Source organism: Podarcis tiliguerta (assembly GCF_965153285.1).
Source record: "Podarcis tiliguerta genome assembly, chromosome: 2".
Taxonomy (NCBI): Eukaryota; Metazoa; Chordata; class Lepidosauria; order Squamata; family Lacertidae; genus Podarcis; species Podarcis tiliguerta.
The window spans coordinates 19,899,595-19,915,678 of NC_139535.1; the positions used below are offsets into that span (position 1 = coordinate 19,899,595).

Genomic DNA, 16,084 nt, shown 5'->3' on the forward strand with positions numbered 1-16,084 from the left:
GCACGAAGTCACGGCTTTTGTCAGAAAACTCGTCTCCCCGCGCACCCCCGCCACGGATATCCCGTCCGTTTGTCAGACATTTCACGCCTGAGGTTAGACGGAGGATGGGATCTGGTCTCGTGCAGGACCGCCTGAGATCTGCTGTGGAGAAACAACAACTGGGCCACGCTGCGCAGCAGCAGCACCATCCCTTGCTTGTGGCTTGCTGCTATTCTGCTGCAGAGGCGCAGCGCTCGGCCGTTTGCAGCCCAGCCTCTCGCCCCTCCTCGAAGCCGCATCCTGGGCCCGAGCTGCGCCTTTACGCGCCCTGACAGGTGCTGCTCCGCGGGGCGGCGGGGACGGAGCTCGCCGATTGGCAACTCGCGAGGAGATCGGGATGATGTAACCGCACATGTCCCGATGCCATTGGCGGAGAGGCGGTCCCGGCCAGCTGACCGAGGTCCATTGGGCAGGCGGAGGTGTACTTCTCCGCTCCTAGCCTCGGTTGCTGCAAGCAGCCCCGTGCGCAAAAGTGGGCGCTGCTCCCCGCCGGCCTCGCCCCTGCCGGGCCGCGCAGGCTCCCCGGGAGGGCGAGCGGGGGCGAGGGAAGGTAGGTGCCCCGGACGCGGGTGGGGGAGATCGGAACAAACAGGTCCTTTCCCCCGCGGGGAGTGGAGAATGGGTGGGCATCGCGCGCTTCCCCCACCCTCCGGTCCGTCTGCAGCCTCTCCTCTCCGCCATAGGGCGCACCGTCGCCTGCAGGAGAGGTCAGCGCCACCGTCTCTCTCCAAGGCCTTCGTGGGTGGGTCCAGGCTACAGGCCTAGCCAGGGTCCCATGCTGCTCCCTCCATAAATTGCGATCCCCGGTTAGATGCGGCCGGTGCTTGTTTTTGCAAATAAATCCCATTTATTGCGGACTTGCTCCCCAGCAAGCGCGCGACGGATGCAGAAGCACCGCACGCGATGAATGGCAGGATTTTGCTAAATCCAAACCAGGCGTTGGGCAGTCAGGATGGCGGAAATCGGGTGCCAGGGGTGCCAACTTGGAAAAATAAATAAATTGTGGGGGGCCAAGTAAGCCCCGACCATCATAATCGATCACATGACACAGTACACAGACACCCACCCATCCACCATTTGAATGGGAATGCCCAGCAACTTTGTGGGGGGCCCGGCCCCTAGGTGTTGGCTCCTATGTCGGCTGAGTGGCTGCTCTAACTCGCCTCAATAAAAGGCGAAGCCTAGCGGGTTATGGTTTTCATTCTGCATAAATTAATCCCAAATAATGGTTGTGCAGTGTGAGGATTAGCGCAAGATGCAAGATGGAGTTCACTCTTAATAGGTGGCTCCACCCAGGATCTATGGGTCGCCGGACTGGGGCTGGTTTCTCCTGGCTTTTCCCTTCTGTTCTATAGCAAAGTGATGCCCTCCGGTTGCGGCTAGACTACATCTCCCATCATCCTTCACCATTAGCCATGCCAGCCTATTTGTTTGTTGTATACCCCAGGAGGCAGGTTAGGTTGAGAGTGAGTGACTAGCCCAAGGTTACTCAGTGAGCTTCATGGCCAAGTGGAGATTTGAATCCTAGTCTCCCAGGTCCTAGTCTTAACCACAACGCCTCTCTGACTCATGGGAACTGTAGTCCCAACAGCATCCAGAGGGCACCACGTTGATTGCCCCTGCTCTATAGATAGGAAGTTGATGGGCAGAGGCTCAAAGGCTTCTGTATGTGGGTGTGTTTTAAAATGCTATGTGAATTGGTTCTTTTATTTCAGTCTTCCTGAAACTCGGCCCTCCAGATGTTTTGAGACTACAATTCCCATCATCCCTGACCACTGATCCTGCTAGGGATCATGGGAGTTGTAGGCCAAAAACATCTGGAGGGCTGAGTTTTGTATGCTAATCAATGTATAGTTATGCAGAACTACCTGCCCTGGGACCTTAGGGTGGGTAAATAATAATAGTAATAATAATAATAATACATTTCTATCTTCCCTGAGAGGGCTTGGGATGATGCACATGTAGCAAGGGATAACAAAACTGATCTAGCTCCCGCCGCAGGAATGCTCAGTTTCCCAAAAAACAGGGTTGAAGCACAATCCACAGATTTGCTCCTTGTTATTAGTTTGGAATTCAAATGATAATAATAATAATTTATTATTTATACCCCGCCCATCTGGCTGGGTTTCCCCAGCCACTCTGGGCGGCTTCCAAAAGAATATTAAAATACTGTGATACATCAAACATTAAAAGCTTCCCTAAACAGGGCTGCCTTCAGATGTCTTCTAAAAGTCTGATGCTTGGGGAGAAGCAGTTCACAGTGGCCTGTTGCCCAGGATTTATTTCATTTAGAAAATCTTTACTATTGATCACCATCTGAGGCCCTTTTTCATGTGCCTGGAGGGTGGCAACACGAGAACAGGCCTTTTCAGTGGTGGCTCCCTGATTGCAGAATGCTCTCCCCAGGGTGGTTCTGGCACCTTCATTACATAGCGCCAGCTGCCAGGTAAAAAAAAAATCATTTTTTGCCAGGCTCTTAATCTTACCTGTGGCCACCTAAAATAGGATTGTCTTTTTTTATTTTTCTGCCATTTTCCCTTTTATGCCAGTTTCAATGTATGTAATTGTTTGATTATTTATTGAGTCGCTTTGAGTTACCTTGCTTTTTAAAAAAGTGACCAATAAATTTAATAAATAAAAATAAATGTAGAGTGGACCATTTGTTCATCTAAGAGTATCAGGTTCTGTACCCTGAAACTCCCTGAGGTAAAAATGTTCGGGCCCCTGGCCAGAGTAAGGCTCTTAAAAGCAGATAAAATGTTATTTCGTGATTTCAAGCCTACATATGTTTTGGATTACAACTTCCACCAGTCCAGGCTGCATGGCCAGCTATCAGGATAGATGAGATTTGGAGTCTAAGCACACGTGGAGAGCATCATATTGGGAAAGGCCTAACCCTGATTCTTCTCTCCTGCCCAGAGCAATTTAACAATGTCCTCCATATATACCACACGTGCACCCTGGGCCCACTATTTTGTATCTCATTCCAATTCATAGAAATCATAGAATTGGGACCCCTAAGCACCATCTAGTCCAACCCCTTGCAATGCAGGGAAATGCAGCTGTCCTACTCGAACCTGCAACCTTGGCATTATCAGCACCACGCTTTAACCGACTGTTGACATCGTAAGGGCTGTAATGAATGAACCTAAGTTCGCTGTGCCCATTAACTTCAGCGGCTGTATTCCGAGTTGGTATAGCATGGAATCCCATAATTCCAGGCGGTGGAGAGTAGATCCCACAAGCCTTTAGCTTGCCATTTTTCGTATCCTGAGCTCTAGGCTGGGATCTACCAGTGCTGCAGGGGGGAATAATCGCACCCTCCTCCTCCTGGCTTTATTTAGCAGTGAGAGCACTTTGACAGCTACGAGGACCTGTTTCAGGCCTTTATTTTTAGGCAGAGATTCCTTCGCTCGCATCCTGGAAACGGCTTCGGAAGCTGGCGTCAGGCCCCGGGATCTGAATTTGCAATATCCGGTGCTGGCTGGGGGCCTGCTCTCCTCTGCAACAACTAGCCTGGAGAGGCACTTTTCCCTCGCTACACAACATGCCTGCTCAGCTTGCGAGACGGCAAGATGGCTGCCACGTACGGTGGTCTTCCTGGTGCTTGACAGCCCCCCTCCCAGCCCCTAATTGTGAAGGCCTCTCAGACAGGTGGCAAAGACAGGTTTCTGCAACTAGCGGACTGCACTGGCTGCTACAGAGAAAGGCCTAGCCAGGCACCCCAGATGCATTGTGGGCCTTTTCGGCAAGGTTTCTGAGTCGTAACACAGTTTCTGGGTAGGCCTCAACCCATAAAATCCTAAGAGTTGGAGGGGATCTTGTGGCTCGTCTTGTCCTGGCCCCAATGAAGAGGATCCAAAGCTAGGGCACCCCAACTTCTAGCTGAAGGCTTCCAGGAAGCAAGAGCCAGCAAGCAACCCATCTAATGGCATGCACGCCATTCATTTAAAGCAGATGACTTCATGAGCATAGCCAAGATTATGGTGGGAGGGCAGGCTTTATGTTGGGGGAGGTAGAACCTTAGTTAGTTAAGTATTTTTATGCATGACTTCTCCCCTAGAGCCCTGGGAACCATAGTTTACCCCCTTGTGGCACTACGGTTCCCAGCGCCCTTAAACTACAATTCCCAGGATTCTTGGAAGGATATCAGGTGCTTTAAATGTATGGTGCTTTTGCAGCCGACTCCATCGCTGGGAAAAAAAGCAACGAGTGTTCAGTGTTACTAATTCACAGCAGCGGATAAATATTGAAAAAAGAAATAAAAAATCAGAATATTCAGCTTCTATCGCAGAAGGAGGGTGGGGGGGTGGAGATTTCACATCCTGGTATTGCCAGTGCGATTTGCAAGCTTTTCCAACAGGACCACCCGCTTGAAGGCTCCTCCTCCTTTCTTCCAGCGTGGTCCCTGCCCTCCTGAAGATGGCTTTGCCCTGGAAGAAGATGGCGTCTGCTTGGCTCCCGCTTCTCTTGCTGATCCTCGGGGTTCCAAGCGGGAGCCCTTCGCAGCAGGAGCCCTGCCAGACGTGCCGCGACCTGGCCAGCAACTTCAATAAGGTGGGAGGCTTGAAAGAGCATTTCGGTTTGGGCTGGGGTGTGTGACCGCTCTTGCACAAAGTAGGGACTTGCAAGCATTTTGAGATGGGATGCCGCACAGTCTCCAGCCTAGCTCCTGAGCTCCTGTCTCCAGGGAGGGCTAGGACTGGAGTAAGAGAAAGACAGACAGACAAACAGAGATAGGGGGATGGGGGTTCAAGCAGAGGGACTTGGTGAGCCTGTGTTTTAAAAATCGAGGATGTGTGGGTTGCTGCATGCAGGTTGTGGGGTGAAAGGGTTGCCGTGCTCAGGGTTGCTGGGGGAAGGGGAGACAAAAAAATTAGTTTTGGGATTGCTGTGAGCCTTCTCCTGCTTTACCAGGGTCTGGAGCGGACACAGCGAGAGAACTTCGGGGGCGGGAACACAGCCTGGGAAGAAGAGAAGCTTGCAAAATATGCAAACAGGTGACCTGAGGTCTGGGCTGGGCCAGGCCGTTGGTGAGATGCTGCTGCCTTGATGGGAGGGGTGGGGTGGGGATGGCAAACCTTCACTAATAATCCTGATCATGAAAGAGCTCAGAAAAATCAGCACAGCCAAGATGGCGCCGTTAAATGTAGTCTCTGACCTCTGCTGCAGAATTAAGCGGAGGACGGAAAATTCCGGCTGAAGCGGACGCTCTTGATTGTTAAAAGCAAGTTACTAGCCCTCAGGATTAAAGAAGGAAATGTTGTCAGCCCTGACAAACATCTTGCCTGTTTATTCCATGATAGCGCAGCTGTCGCCCACAAACTCCCCAGGGTGGCTTGTCGGCCATATTGCCACCTCCTGACTTCACTCAGGGGGGCAGAAGGGACCTCCTTAGGGACTGGCTGCTTGAGCAGAGTAAGCTCTCCTGGTGGAGTTTTGAGAGGAAGATAGAGCCAGCCGGGCTTTGCTGGTCGAAAGAGGGACAGAGGTTTACAAATGGTTGACTGGGCAGTAGACTGGTTAGTAGGGGAAGCAGAGAGGGCAGCCTTTGTAACGCTGGTGGAGGGACTGCTTTGGTTTTCCCAGCTGCCTTGATGTTCACCCGGCCTCTTTCCCTCCTTTCAGTGAGACCCGCCTGCTGGAAGTCTTGGAGGGTGTGTGCGCCACCTCAGACTTTGCGTGCCACCAGCTGTTGGAGCAAGGAGAAGACCACGTGGAGCATTGGTGGTTCCATGAGTGAGTGGGAAAGAGCAAGGGTTTCCATCATGGAATGTTTCCTTACACATCCTGCTTCTGGTTCCATGCTCAGTATGTTTGTAGCTATAGGCCAGGGATGGGGCATGTGTGGCCCTCCAGGTGTGGTTGAACTACAGCTCCCATCATCCCTCCCTGCTGACTGGGCCTGATGGGAGTTGGAGTCCAGCAACAACAGGAGGGCCACAGGTGTCTCTATCCTTGCCTGATAGAACATCTCTTCTGAGGGGGTCTTTCCTGCCTAATTCTGGCTGTTCCATTCTCGGACGCAGTGAAAGAGCTGTCCAGGGCCTGTGGTATAAATAAGTCCCAGCATGGGACCAGGGCAGTAACAGAGGCTCTCTTTTCCCCAGGCAGCGACAGCACCCTGACTTTTTCCAGTGGCTCTGCATGGATGCACTGAAACTCTGCTGCCCTCCCGGCACTTACGGCCCTGACTGCCACAGTAAGTGGTGCTGTGTTGTTGCGATGGCGGGTGTTGCGATGTACCTCAAACTCACTCTGATACCACTTTTGCAGTCATTTACAATTAGTCTTTTCACAGCCTTGGGAACTGTAGTTTGGTCCAGGTGCTGGCATCACAGAGCTATGACTCCCAGCACCCTTAACAAACTACAGCTCCCAGGATTCTCCGTAAAGCGCTTTCAGATGTGACCTCTGAGTTTATATGCTGGGTGCCTCAGTTCCCTGTTGGGGGTCAATCAAAGACACTCGTTTGCGCTGCGGGATAGTTCTTTGGCTGGTTTGCTGGGGATGGCTTCTTTCCAAATCCATTGCCAAAGAGGACTTGTCCTGAGGTACTTTATTGTGAAAGACTGATGGATGGGAAAGTGGGGAGGGAGAGTCTTGTTTTTCCTAAAAAGCTAGGTCAATGGTGGCAGACCTATGGCACGTGTGCGAGAGATGGCACTCAGTGTTAGGAGCTCATCCTACACTCGAGTAGGACCTTGGTAGAGACACATGCCTGATGACTGGCATGTTCTCTTCCCTCCTGGTCATTTGTTCGGGAGCTTCAAAAGCTTTCTTCAGCCCGAACATCACAGTGACCGATGCCAACAGATATCGGCACACTCAGGGATCCGCAGAGTCTTCGCAGTTTGTGTGACAGGCCTCAGCAACTCAGCATTTTGACTAATCTACTTTATTTATGTATAAACACACACGGAGCCCTGCAACATGGCTCCCTCTCTCTCTAGCATCAAACAGCAAAGACAAAAAACCCCAAAGGACAACAGTCCCACTTCACGGAACACAGTAGCACAAACATCCTGTCTCTGTCACTTCCCACTTTGTGGAGTCAAAACATATACCGTCATGTGATGGACAACAATCCCATGACTGCAATCATGGAGCAGGAATTCTAACACTCAGAACGCTCTCTGTGGGCACATGCCGTCACCAAAGCAGGGCCATAGCTTCTGTGCTGGGGGGGGGGGGGGAGAGGAGGAGGAGGAGGAAGGCTCACTCACATCCAAAACCGGCAGTCCTGGTACCGTAGCGAGCAGGCAAGGAATGTCACTGCCCCCACCACCACCTGAGAGATCCCTGCCTCCGCTCCTGCTTGCAGGCAAGTAGGAGTGGGATCGGGCTGCTCCACTAGGCAGCATTGCTGCTTTCGCGGGAACAGGAGCTGGATCAGGGCTGCTCAGCTGGGGAGGTGCAGGCTCCATCACACTTTCTGTTGAGGGGTTCATGGCTGCAGTCCCCTCAAGGGAGAAGTTTAGAGGTGCCCCCACCTCCTCATCAGATCCCCTGCAACCCCGTGAAGGCAGCCAGGCTGAATAGGTGCTGGGGTTGGGGAAGGTGGAGGCAGCCTGGAAGCCGCATCTGAGAGTCCCTGCACCACCTTGAAGGCAGCCAGGGGCTCCATGCCTGCTTGCACGCAAGTAGGAGCAGGATCGGGCAGCTCAGCTGAGTTATGCCATAAAATTCTATATCAACGGAAATATAATTTAATGAAGAATGTAGTGCAACAACTTTTCTGAAGGATTATTTATTATAACAGGAGAAGAAACTTGGAACACACAGGAAAAATGAAATATACAGGTTAAATTGCCGTCATAGAATCATAGAGTTGGAATAGACCACAAGGGCCATCGAGTCCAACCCCCTGCCAAGCAGGAAACACCATCAGAGCACTCCTGACATATGGTTGTCAAGCCTCTGCTTAAAGACCTCCAAAGAAGGAGACTCCACCACACTCCTTGGCAGCAAATTCCACTGTCGAACAGCTCTTACTGTCAGGAAGTTCTTCCTAATGTTTAGGTGGAATCTTCTTTCTTGTAGTTTGGATCCATTGCTCCGTGTCCGCTTGTCTGGAGCAGCAGAAAACAACCTTTCTCCCTCCTCTATGTGACATCCTTTTATATATTTGAACATGGCTATGTTCAAACATGGCTATCATATCAAAGTCTTGGCACTTTGCAATAAATAAGTGGGTTTTGGGGATTGCAGTTTGGGCACTCTGTCTCTAAAAGGTTCGCCATCATTGAACTAGGTGCATTTAGGATTATCAGCCCCCCGGAAAGTGTGGCTGGTTGATGGAATCCAGCAATTGTTAATCATGTTGTCCACGTCTTGGGACTGAGGGATAGTTCTGCTGGTAGAGCACGAGACTCTTAATCTCAGGGCTGTGAGTTCAAGCCCCCCATTGGGCAAAAGATTCCTTCACTGTAGGGGGTTGTACTAGGCGACCCTCAAGGTCCCTTCTGACTCTACAGTTCTATGATTCTAAAGGAAGTTGGCCAAATTGAAGTGGTGGAGTATGTGGGCAGCTGGGGCCTTTGAATCGAGAGAGACAGATACAGAATTGTGACCATTCCAGAGTAAATGCGTATCGAATGGGGTCATGGGCTGAATTGGGCGGTCTGTGCGTCGCCATTTAAGGTCAAGCGACTGCTGAACCCCAGTATTTACTCATCTCTCCACAGCCTGCCCTGGGGGTGCCCAGAAGCCTTGCAGCGGGTATGGGCAGTGTGACGGTGATGGCACACGCAGGGGCACCGGCCTGTGCATGTGCCAGACGGGTTACGGTGGCCCCTTCTGTTCCGAATGTGGAGATGGCTACTACGAAGCTTCTCGCAACGACAGCCACCTGGTATGTGCGGGTATGTAGAGTGCCCATGCTTTGCTAGACTGGGGGCAGGGTCTGGAGTTGTAAGCTCTGCTGCCCGTGCTGGCTAGTGCTGGTTAGTGACTTCCCTTCCTGCCACTCCCTTCCTTTCTCGTTTCCCTTGAATACTCACAACCACACTGTTCCTGAGCTTCCCCCTGTCTGTGGTGGAATGGGGTTCCGAAAATCTCCACAATATTCCGTTAAATGAAACGCATAAACCTCATTGTAGCCATCTATCAGGGACAGGGGTGGTGCTGTGGGTTAAACCACAGAGCCTAGGACTTGCCAATCAGAAGGTTGGCGGTTCGAATCCCCGCGACGGGGTGAGCTCCCGTTGCTCGGTCCCTGCTCCTGCCAACCTAGCAGTTCAAAAGCACGTCAAAGTGCAAGTAGATAAATAGGTACCGCTCCGGCGGGAAGGTAAGCGGCGTTTCCGTGCGCTGCTCTGGTTCGCCAGAAGCGGCTTAGTCATGCTGGCCACGTGACCCAGAAGCTGTATGCCAGCTCCCTCGGCCAATAAAGCGAGATGAGCGCCGCAACCCCAGAGTCGGTCACTACTGGACCTAATGCTCAGGGGTCCCTTTACTTTTTTTATCCATCTATCTCTCATATAAGCTGGTGTACACATTCCCCTGGCATCCCTAGGCATGCACTCATACACTAAATAAGACAATCTAATCATATGTTGCACTATATTATTATTTATTAAATATGTATGACACCCTACATCCGTAGATCTCAGGGCTGTTCACAGCATACAGTGTAATAATAGTTATATTTATTGCTTAGCGTCACTCCTAGCACGTATTACTAAAAGAATGTTTAGGAACACAGGAGTCTGCTTCATTCCAGGTCAGACTGTCTGTTTATCTAGCCCAGGGATAGCCAACGTGGCATCCTCCAGATGTTGCCGAACTACAACTCCCATCAGCCTCAGCCAGCAACAATCAGTAGTCAAGAATGATGGGACTTGTAGTCCAACATCTGGAGTCCTGTCTAATCTGTCTGGCAGTGACTCTCCAGAGCTTGAGGCAGAGAGGGATCTTTCCCCCATTTGATCTTTTTCGGTGAATGAGCCAGATGTTGAACCTGCGCCCTCCTAGTTGCTCTGCCTCTGAGCCCTTGAGGTTGGGGCTGAACCCTTGTTACCACCGTACCACCTGGCCTCCTTGAGCCCTGTTTCTTAAAACTGGTTTTAATCGTCTAAACACTGGCCCTGTCTGTAGGTCGCCACAGCTGATCACTCTTACCAATGGAATATTTTCAACCTGGGCTGAATTAAGCGAAACACGTAGCGAGCTGCCTTTATACAAAGTCAGACCAATGGAACATGTGCCTCAGTATTGTCTACACTGGCTGGCAGCAGCTCCCTGAGGTTGCAGGTAGAGAACCATGCCTGGGATGGAACCTGGGGCCTTCTGCATCCCAGGCAGATGGCTTTACCACTGAGCTACTGCCCTTCCTCAAAAGCAGAAGTGTGACAGACATGATTTTACATTCCTCACCACTCTATCAGGTTGAATGGTGCCTGCGTTTCCTGTTTACCTCCTCCCCTTATCATCTTAGGCCTGAGGGTGTTGAAGTGCTGTGTTGGCCCCCTATGCTGGGGAGTAATGTCTCCCTTCCTTTCGCATCTCTCCCTCCCTTCCGTAGTTCGTATCAGTCCTTCGTGAGCTATTACTCTAGTCTGGGCTTGGAAAGATGGGGAGCTTTTCGCACTTGCCCCCTACACACTAGGCTCTGTTCCTCTCTCTAGAGTGCTACCGGGCCTGCGGACGCTGTTCAGGCCCCGAAGATTCAAGCTGCCTTCGTTGCAAGAGGGGCTGGATGCTACATGACCGAAGGTGCATTGGTGAGTTTGTGGGACTAGGCCGGAAAGAATCCATGGTTGCTTAGCAACCAGTGAAAAAGGATTTGAGGTACTGTGTATTTTGGATATAGGTACCTTGCAGGGACGCAGGTGGCGCTGTGGGTTGAATCACAGAGCCTAGGATTTGCCGATCGGAAGTTCGGCGGTTCAAATCCCCATGACGGGGTGAGCTCCCGTTGCTCGGTCCCTGCTCCTGCCAACCTAGCAGTTCAAAAGCACATCAAAGTGCAAGTAGGTAAATAGGTACCACTCCAGCGGGAAGGTAAACAGCGTTTCCAAGCCAGTAAAGCAAGATGATCGCCGCAACTCCAGAGTCGGCCACGACTGGACCTAACGGTCAGGGGTCCCTTTACCTTTACCTTGCAGGGTGGTGCTGATTATTGGGGGGGGGGGGCAAAGGAAGATGATTCCCACATGGGGAGAGAACAAGAACTGTTCTGCGTGACCCCTGGGTCGACAGATTTCTCTTTGTCCCACACAGACATAGATGAATGTGGCACAGACATGGCGCACTGCCGGGCCAACCAGTTTTGCGTCAACACTGAGGGGTCCTACGAGTGCCGAGGTAAGAGCCCCCGAGCCTTAAAAGTGTGCTGCCCTTAAGCAAGTGACTCGGCTCTGCAGAACAATTTATAGCACTGTACCCTGTCCCTCCACCCCAACCCCCTTCCTGGACAAAATAAAAAATACATGCCATGTTGGACCGATCACTCTTTTGCTGGGGTGGAAGAGGAGGAGAAATATAAGCAGCAAGGGCTTGAGAACAAAGCCCATTTGGAAACCTTCATTCGTCACAGGAGACAACGCCATCTCTCACCACAGAACTTTTAGCGCTCCTTGTCTGCATCCAGTTTCCAGACCTGCCTCTTAACCCTGCCTTTCCCTTTCTGTTCAGATTGTGCCAAGGCCTGCATTGGCTGCATGGGTGCCGGGCCTTCCCGCTGCAAGAAATGCAACAAGGGTTATCGGCGCGATGGTGTCAAGTGCCTTGGTAAGCCCTCTCAAGCAGTTATCTCGCAGCTAACCCTTCCCTGCATGACAAAGCTAGTAGACAAAGCTCTGCCTTTTGTTTGGCCTATCGGTGAAGCATCATTTAAGGCTGCTGTTCTATTCCTTCCGGTCATCTGACTGCCAGTTGTTGCTGGGAGCTTCTCTGTGCCTCCCCCCCATTTTCTTTTTCCTTTCTGGAATCCTGGGTTCCTTTTATCGCTGTGCAGTTTTCGGCAATCAGTTTCTTCGTACACTTAGGAACTCACTGGCTATTGACGCCAGGCAGGCACCCGCTTAAAACATTTCTGTTCAGGGAAGCCGATCTAGACACATGGATGTGAATGTGCTGTAATCTTATTTTTTATTTTTTTATTTTTGTTTTACTGTTATTTATTAAATTTGTTTACTCGTAGATGTCAGGGCGGTTCACTACGTAAAATTACAATATAAAAAACACAAAATACAGTGGTACCTCAGGTTACATACGCTTCAAGTTACATACGCTTCAGGTTACAGGCTCCGCTAACCCAGAAATATTACCTCAGGTTAAGAACTTTGCTTCAGGATGAGAACAGAAATTGTGCTCTGGCGGCGGGGAAGCAGCAGGAGGCCCCATTAGCTAAAGTGGTGCTTCAGGTTAAGAACAGTTTCAGGTTAAGAACGGACCTCCGGAACGAATTAAGTACCATTGTACATAATAAAGGTACCACTGTACATAATAAAAATAAAAGCAAAGATGACCCAATAATCCCCCTCTTCCACATTTAAAAGGGCATTGAATGTCAGTCAGCGAAAGACCTGGTTGTTTTTGCCTGGTTGTCTAAAATAATGATGGCGCCAGCTGAATCTCCCTGTGGAGAGATTCCACAAATGGGAGCCTGCAGAAAGGGCCCGTTTGCTCTTAATTTTCTTTTACTCCTTTAATTTTCATTATTTTAAATGTTTATGTTTCTAATTGATGATTTGTATTGTTTCTTGGAAATCACTGGGAGTTTTTGCTACAGTCTAACAACAGAATGCTCTCTGTCTGTAAATAAGGTGGGCGGGTCGGGGCCTAGAAAGGTTATTCCACCCTCTATGGGGAAATCCCAACCACCTAGCGTGACTCCCATGCCCCCTTCTCCCAGATGTGGATGAATGTGCTGGGGACATGGAAGAAACCGTATGCACAGGCGCCAACGAGGCCTGTGAGAACACGGACGGCAGCTACCGGTGTGTCTGCGCAGAGGGACATGTTCGCAAGGAGGGGATCTGTGTGGAAGACAAACCCCCAGGTAAACCTCAGCAGCAGCAGCAGCATCGCTCTTTACAGCACATGTTCTCTAGCTGGGGAATTGGAGGAGGCAATGGTGCTCTGTGGGGGTCAGTCTCTAGGGCTTGCCTTCTACCCCAGAAGCAGTTTCGTCGGCCATTTTGTAGGTTGCTGAGAACCAATGTTTGGTTTGTCCAGAAGATGACTTTTGCGTAACAAACCAAGACTATCATGAGTGGTTTGGCTCCACAGAAAAGTTAATGCTACTTATCAGACAAGGCTTCCTTCTTAGGAGACAGGCACTCAAGATACAGCATCACATGCAAATATAAACACTTTAATACAAGTTTTCAGAACGATGGCGAGAGTCTGCTTCACAAGTAAGGAGGGCTAGGCCAGCTGGTGCCATCAGCTCCTGAAGTTCGCCTGAGGATATTTTTGTTGCATTGCTTATTCTAATATTTTAAATCGCATGCTGCCTTTACAGAAAGGCGGCACATAATGAATGCAGTTAGTAATAAATAAACCGCCTCTTGTAGCAAAACCATCGAAGAGGCCAGCACATTTATTATGCCGTGAGTCATAGGGCTGTGGCCATGAAGACTTGCAACATGATAAACTTGTTAGTCCTTTCAGTCTCTCTTAAAAGGTAAAAGTAAAGGGACCCCTGACCATTAGGTCCAGTCATGGCCGACTCTGGGGTTGCGGTGCTCATCTCGCTTTATTGGCCGAGGGAGCCGGTGTACAGCTTCCGGGTCATGTGGCCAGCATGACTAAGCCGCTTCTGGCGAACCAGAGCAGTGCACGGAAATGCCGTTTACCTTCCCGCCGGAGAGGTACCTATTTATCTACTTGCACTTTGACGTGCTTTCGAACTGCTAGGTTGGCAGGAGCAGGGACCGAGCAACGGGAGCTCACTCCGTCGCGGGGATTCAAACCGCCGACTTTCTGATTGGCAAGTCCTAGGCTCTGTGGTTTAACCCACAACGCCACCCGCGTCCCTTCAGTCTCTTTCGTTTCTATTTAATGCTAAGTGTGGAGGTAAAATGCAAAATCAGACCAAAGTTGTGGCTTTCATTTAAACTTGGTGCGGCCACTAGGAGGCTCTAGATGACAAAAGCTGTCGGTTTCCCTTTCTTACTGCTTGTTCCTTCTCCCATAGATGCTCCCGAAAAAGGATTCTTTGACGACATCACGGACGACGAGGTGGTTGTGCTGCAGCAGATGTTCTTCGGTGCCATCATCTGCGCGCTGGCCACCCTAGCTGCGAAAGGAGACATGGTCTTCACCGCCATTTTCATTGGTGCAGTGGCCGCTATGGCCGGCTACTGGCTGTCTGAGCGCAGTGACCGCGTGCTGGACGGCTTTATCAAAGGCAGATAGTGCACGGGCCGAGTGAACGCCCCCTTCTGCGTCCTGCCTCAGAGAGCCAGCTGGTAGGCAGGAATCCCTTGACCTCACCCCTTTAAAAATCCAGATTCAAGAGGCAGAAAGGCCAGGCCATATCCCACTCTGGGCTGTTGGTAGCCTTGGCCTAGCATGCTATGAAGGTAGAAAGGGGACGCGAGAGGAAATGAGCTCTGCAGTTTGGCTTGAGGGGAGGGCTGTTGGCGTGGCTTCAGATGGAGGGGGGAAGTACCCCTTAATGATGCAAGAGGACTGATCTGGGTCAACATCAGTGGGGCCTGAAAAAAACAGGTCCCCGTTACTCTCTGACTGGCCTGGCCCTCACTGCATGTGGGATGATCTCAAGTGTGTTCCTACCTGTGAATTCCAGTCTCCCCCACACTGGTCAACTCAGATGGACCAGGAAAAAGGTTGTCTCACTGCGGAAAGAAACACAGGGTGGGTGAGCTTGGAATTGCTCCCTGCTGGCTCTTGGAGGGGCTGCTTCTATGGCTGGGAGCTGATCTACACGTTATGCTGGAGGAAATGGCAAAAACTGAGGCAGTACCATTCTGGACGGTTAGCACTTTGAATGCTTCTCCCACCTAAAAAAATATATCCCTGCATTCAGTGAGCCAGCACCATCATTGTGAATCATAACTGTCAACTTTCCCCTTTTTAAAAGGGAAATTCCCTTATACTGAATAGGACTCATTGCAAGACAAGGGAAAAGTTGACAGCTATGGTGAGAATGGTTTAAGGCATGGCTAGGGAACCTGAAGTCTCCTAGTTATTGGTGAACCCCCATCATTCCTGATCACACTGTGCTGGCTGGGGTTGATGGGTGTCCCACAATATCTGAAGGACCACATGTTCCCTAGCTCTGATTTAGGGCATAACCTTCTCCCTGATAGGCTAGCTTACTTAATGCAGGGAGTTTTATTGGGAGGGAGCATTCAAAGGTAAGGTACCACTCCCCCCTGCCGTCTGAAGTGGTACAGTCCAGAATTCTATTTTCCCCGCCAGTCTCTCCTTGCCTCCTTCTGCCTAATGTGTGAAACGGCTCCGGTGCTGCCAAGGGGCAGCGCGTGAGGCAGAGGAAAGCTTGATTGGCACGCATGCCCATCTTTGCCCCTTTACATCTGCCCACTCAACCATTTGTCCGTCCATCTCTCAGGAAATTAAAGGTCTCTCTGTCCACATCCCACGTGGTTCTGGCTCTCTCTCTCCTGCGCTAATTCCAATTCTAGTGCAGAGTGTGTGTCAAAGCTTGGGACGAGGCCTGCTATCTCAGCCACTCTTAGATTTAAGGCATTTGTTCTAAAAATAAACACTGAAAAATCTTGCCGGTTACTTCGCACACACGTGACACACAAACAACTGCATACTCTCGGAAGCGGCTCTCGGAATATCCTCTTCTTCCTCCCTTCGCTGCCCCCCCCCCCCCGCAAACTCCTTGTGGGTGTCCTCTCATGTTGTGCAGATAAACTGCTGGCATTTCCAGCAGGGGCAAAATAGGGTGACAAGGGCGTATTTCCCTCCGCAGGCCTTTGGAGAGCTCAACACTTACTGTGCTTGTCAGAGGAGGCCCTTCTCCGTGTTCCACATTTTGGAGAATACGTAGGGTTGCCATATTCCCAAAAGGGAAAATCTGGACAAAGTTGTTGGATGGTGG

The 16,084-nt window shown here is 50.8% G+C and overlaps 1 protein-coding gene across 4 annotated transcripts; it reads left to right on the plus strand.

Moving 5' to 3' along the window:
- Window positions 1-355: 355 nt before the first annotated feature.
- On the plus strand, window positions 356-15,611 carry CRELD1 (cysteine rich with EGF like domains 1). 4 transcript variants are annotated; one of them, XM_083425875.1, is made up of 11 exons: window positions 356-746; window positions 4,440-4,596; window positions 4,957-5,039; window positions 5,668-5,778; window positions 6,150-6,241; window positions 8,727-8,903; window positions 10,668-10,763; window positions 11,263-11,346; window positions 11,677-11,772; window positions 12,899-13,045; window positions 14,186-15,611. In XM_083425875.1, exons 1-11 carry the CDS (start codon window positions 400-402, stop codon window positions 14,404-14,406), a joined length of 1,611 nt encoding a protein of 536 aa, XP_083282001.1. In that variant the 5' UTR covers window positions 356-399; the 3' UTR covers window positions 14,407-15,611. The 4 variants fall into 4 exon arrangements, with proteins under 4 accessions (XP_083282001.1, XP_083282002.1, XP_083282003.1 ...); XM_083425876.1 differs by having other exon boundaries at window positions 365-593; XM_083425877.1 differs by having other exon boundaries at window positions 408-589.
- Window positions 15,612-16,084: the final 473 nt, after the last annotated feature.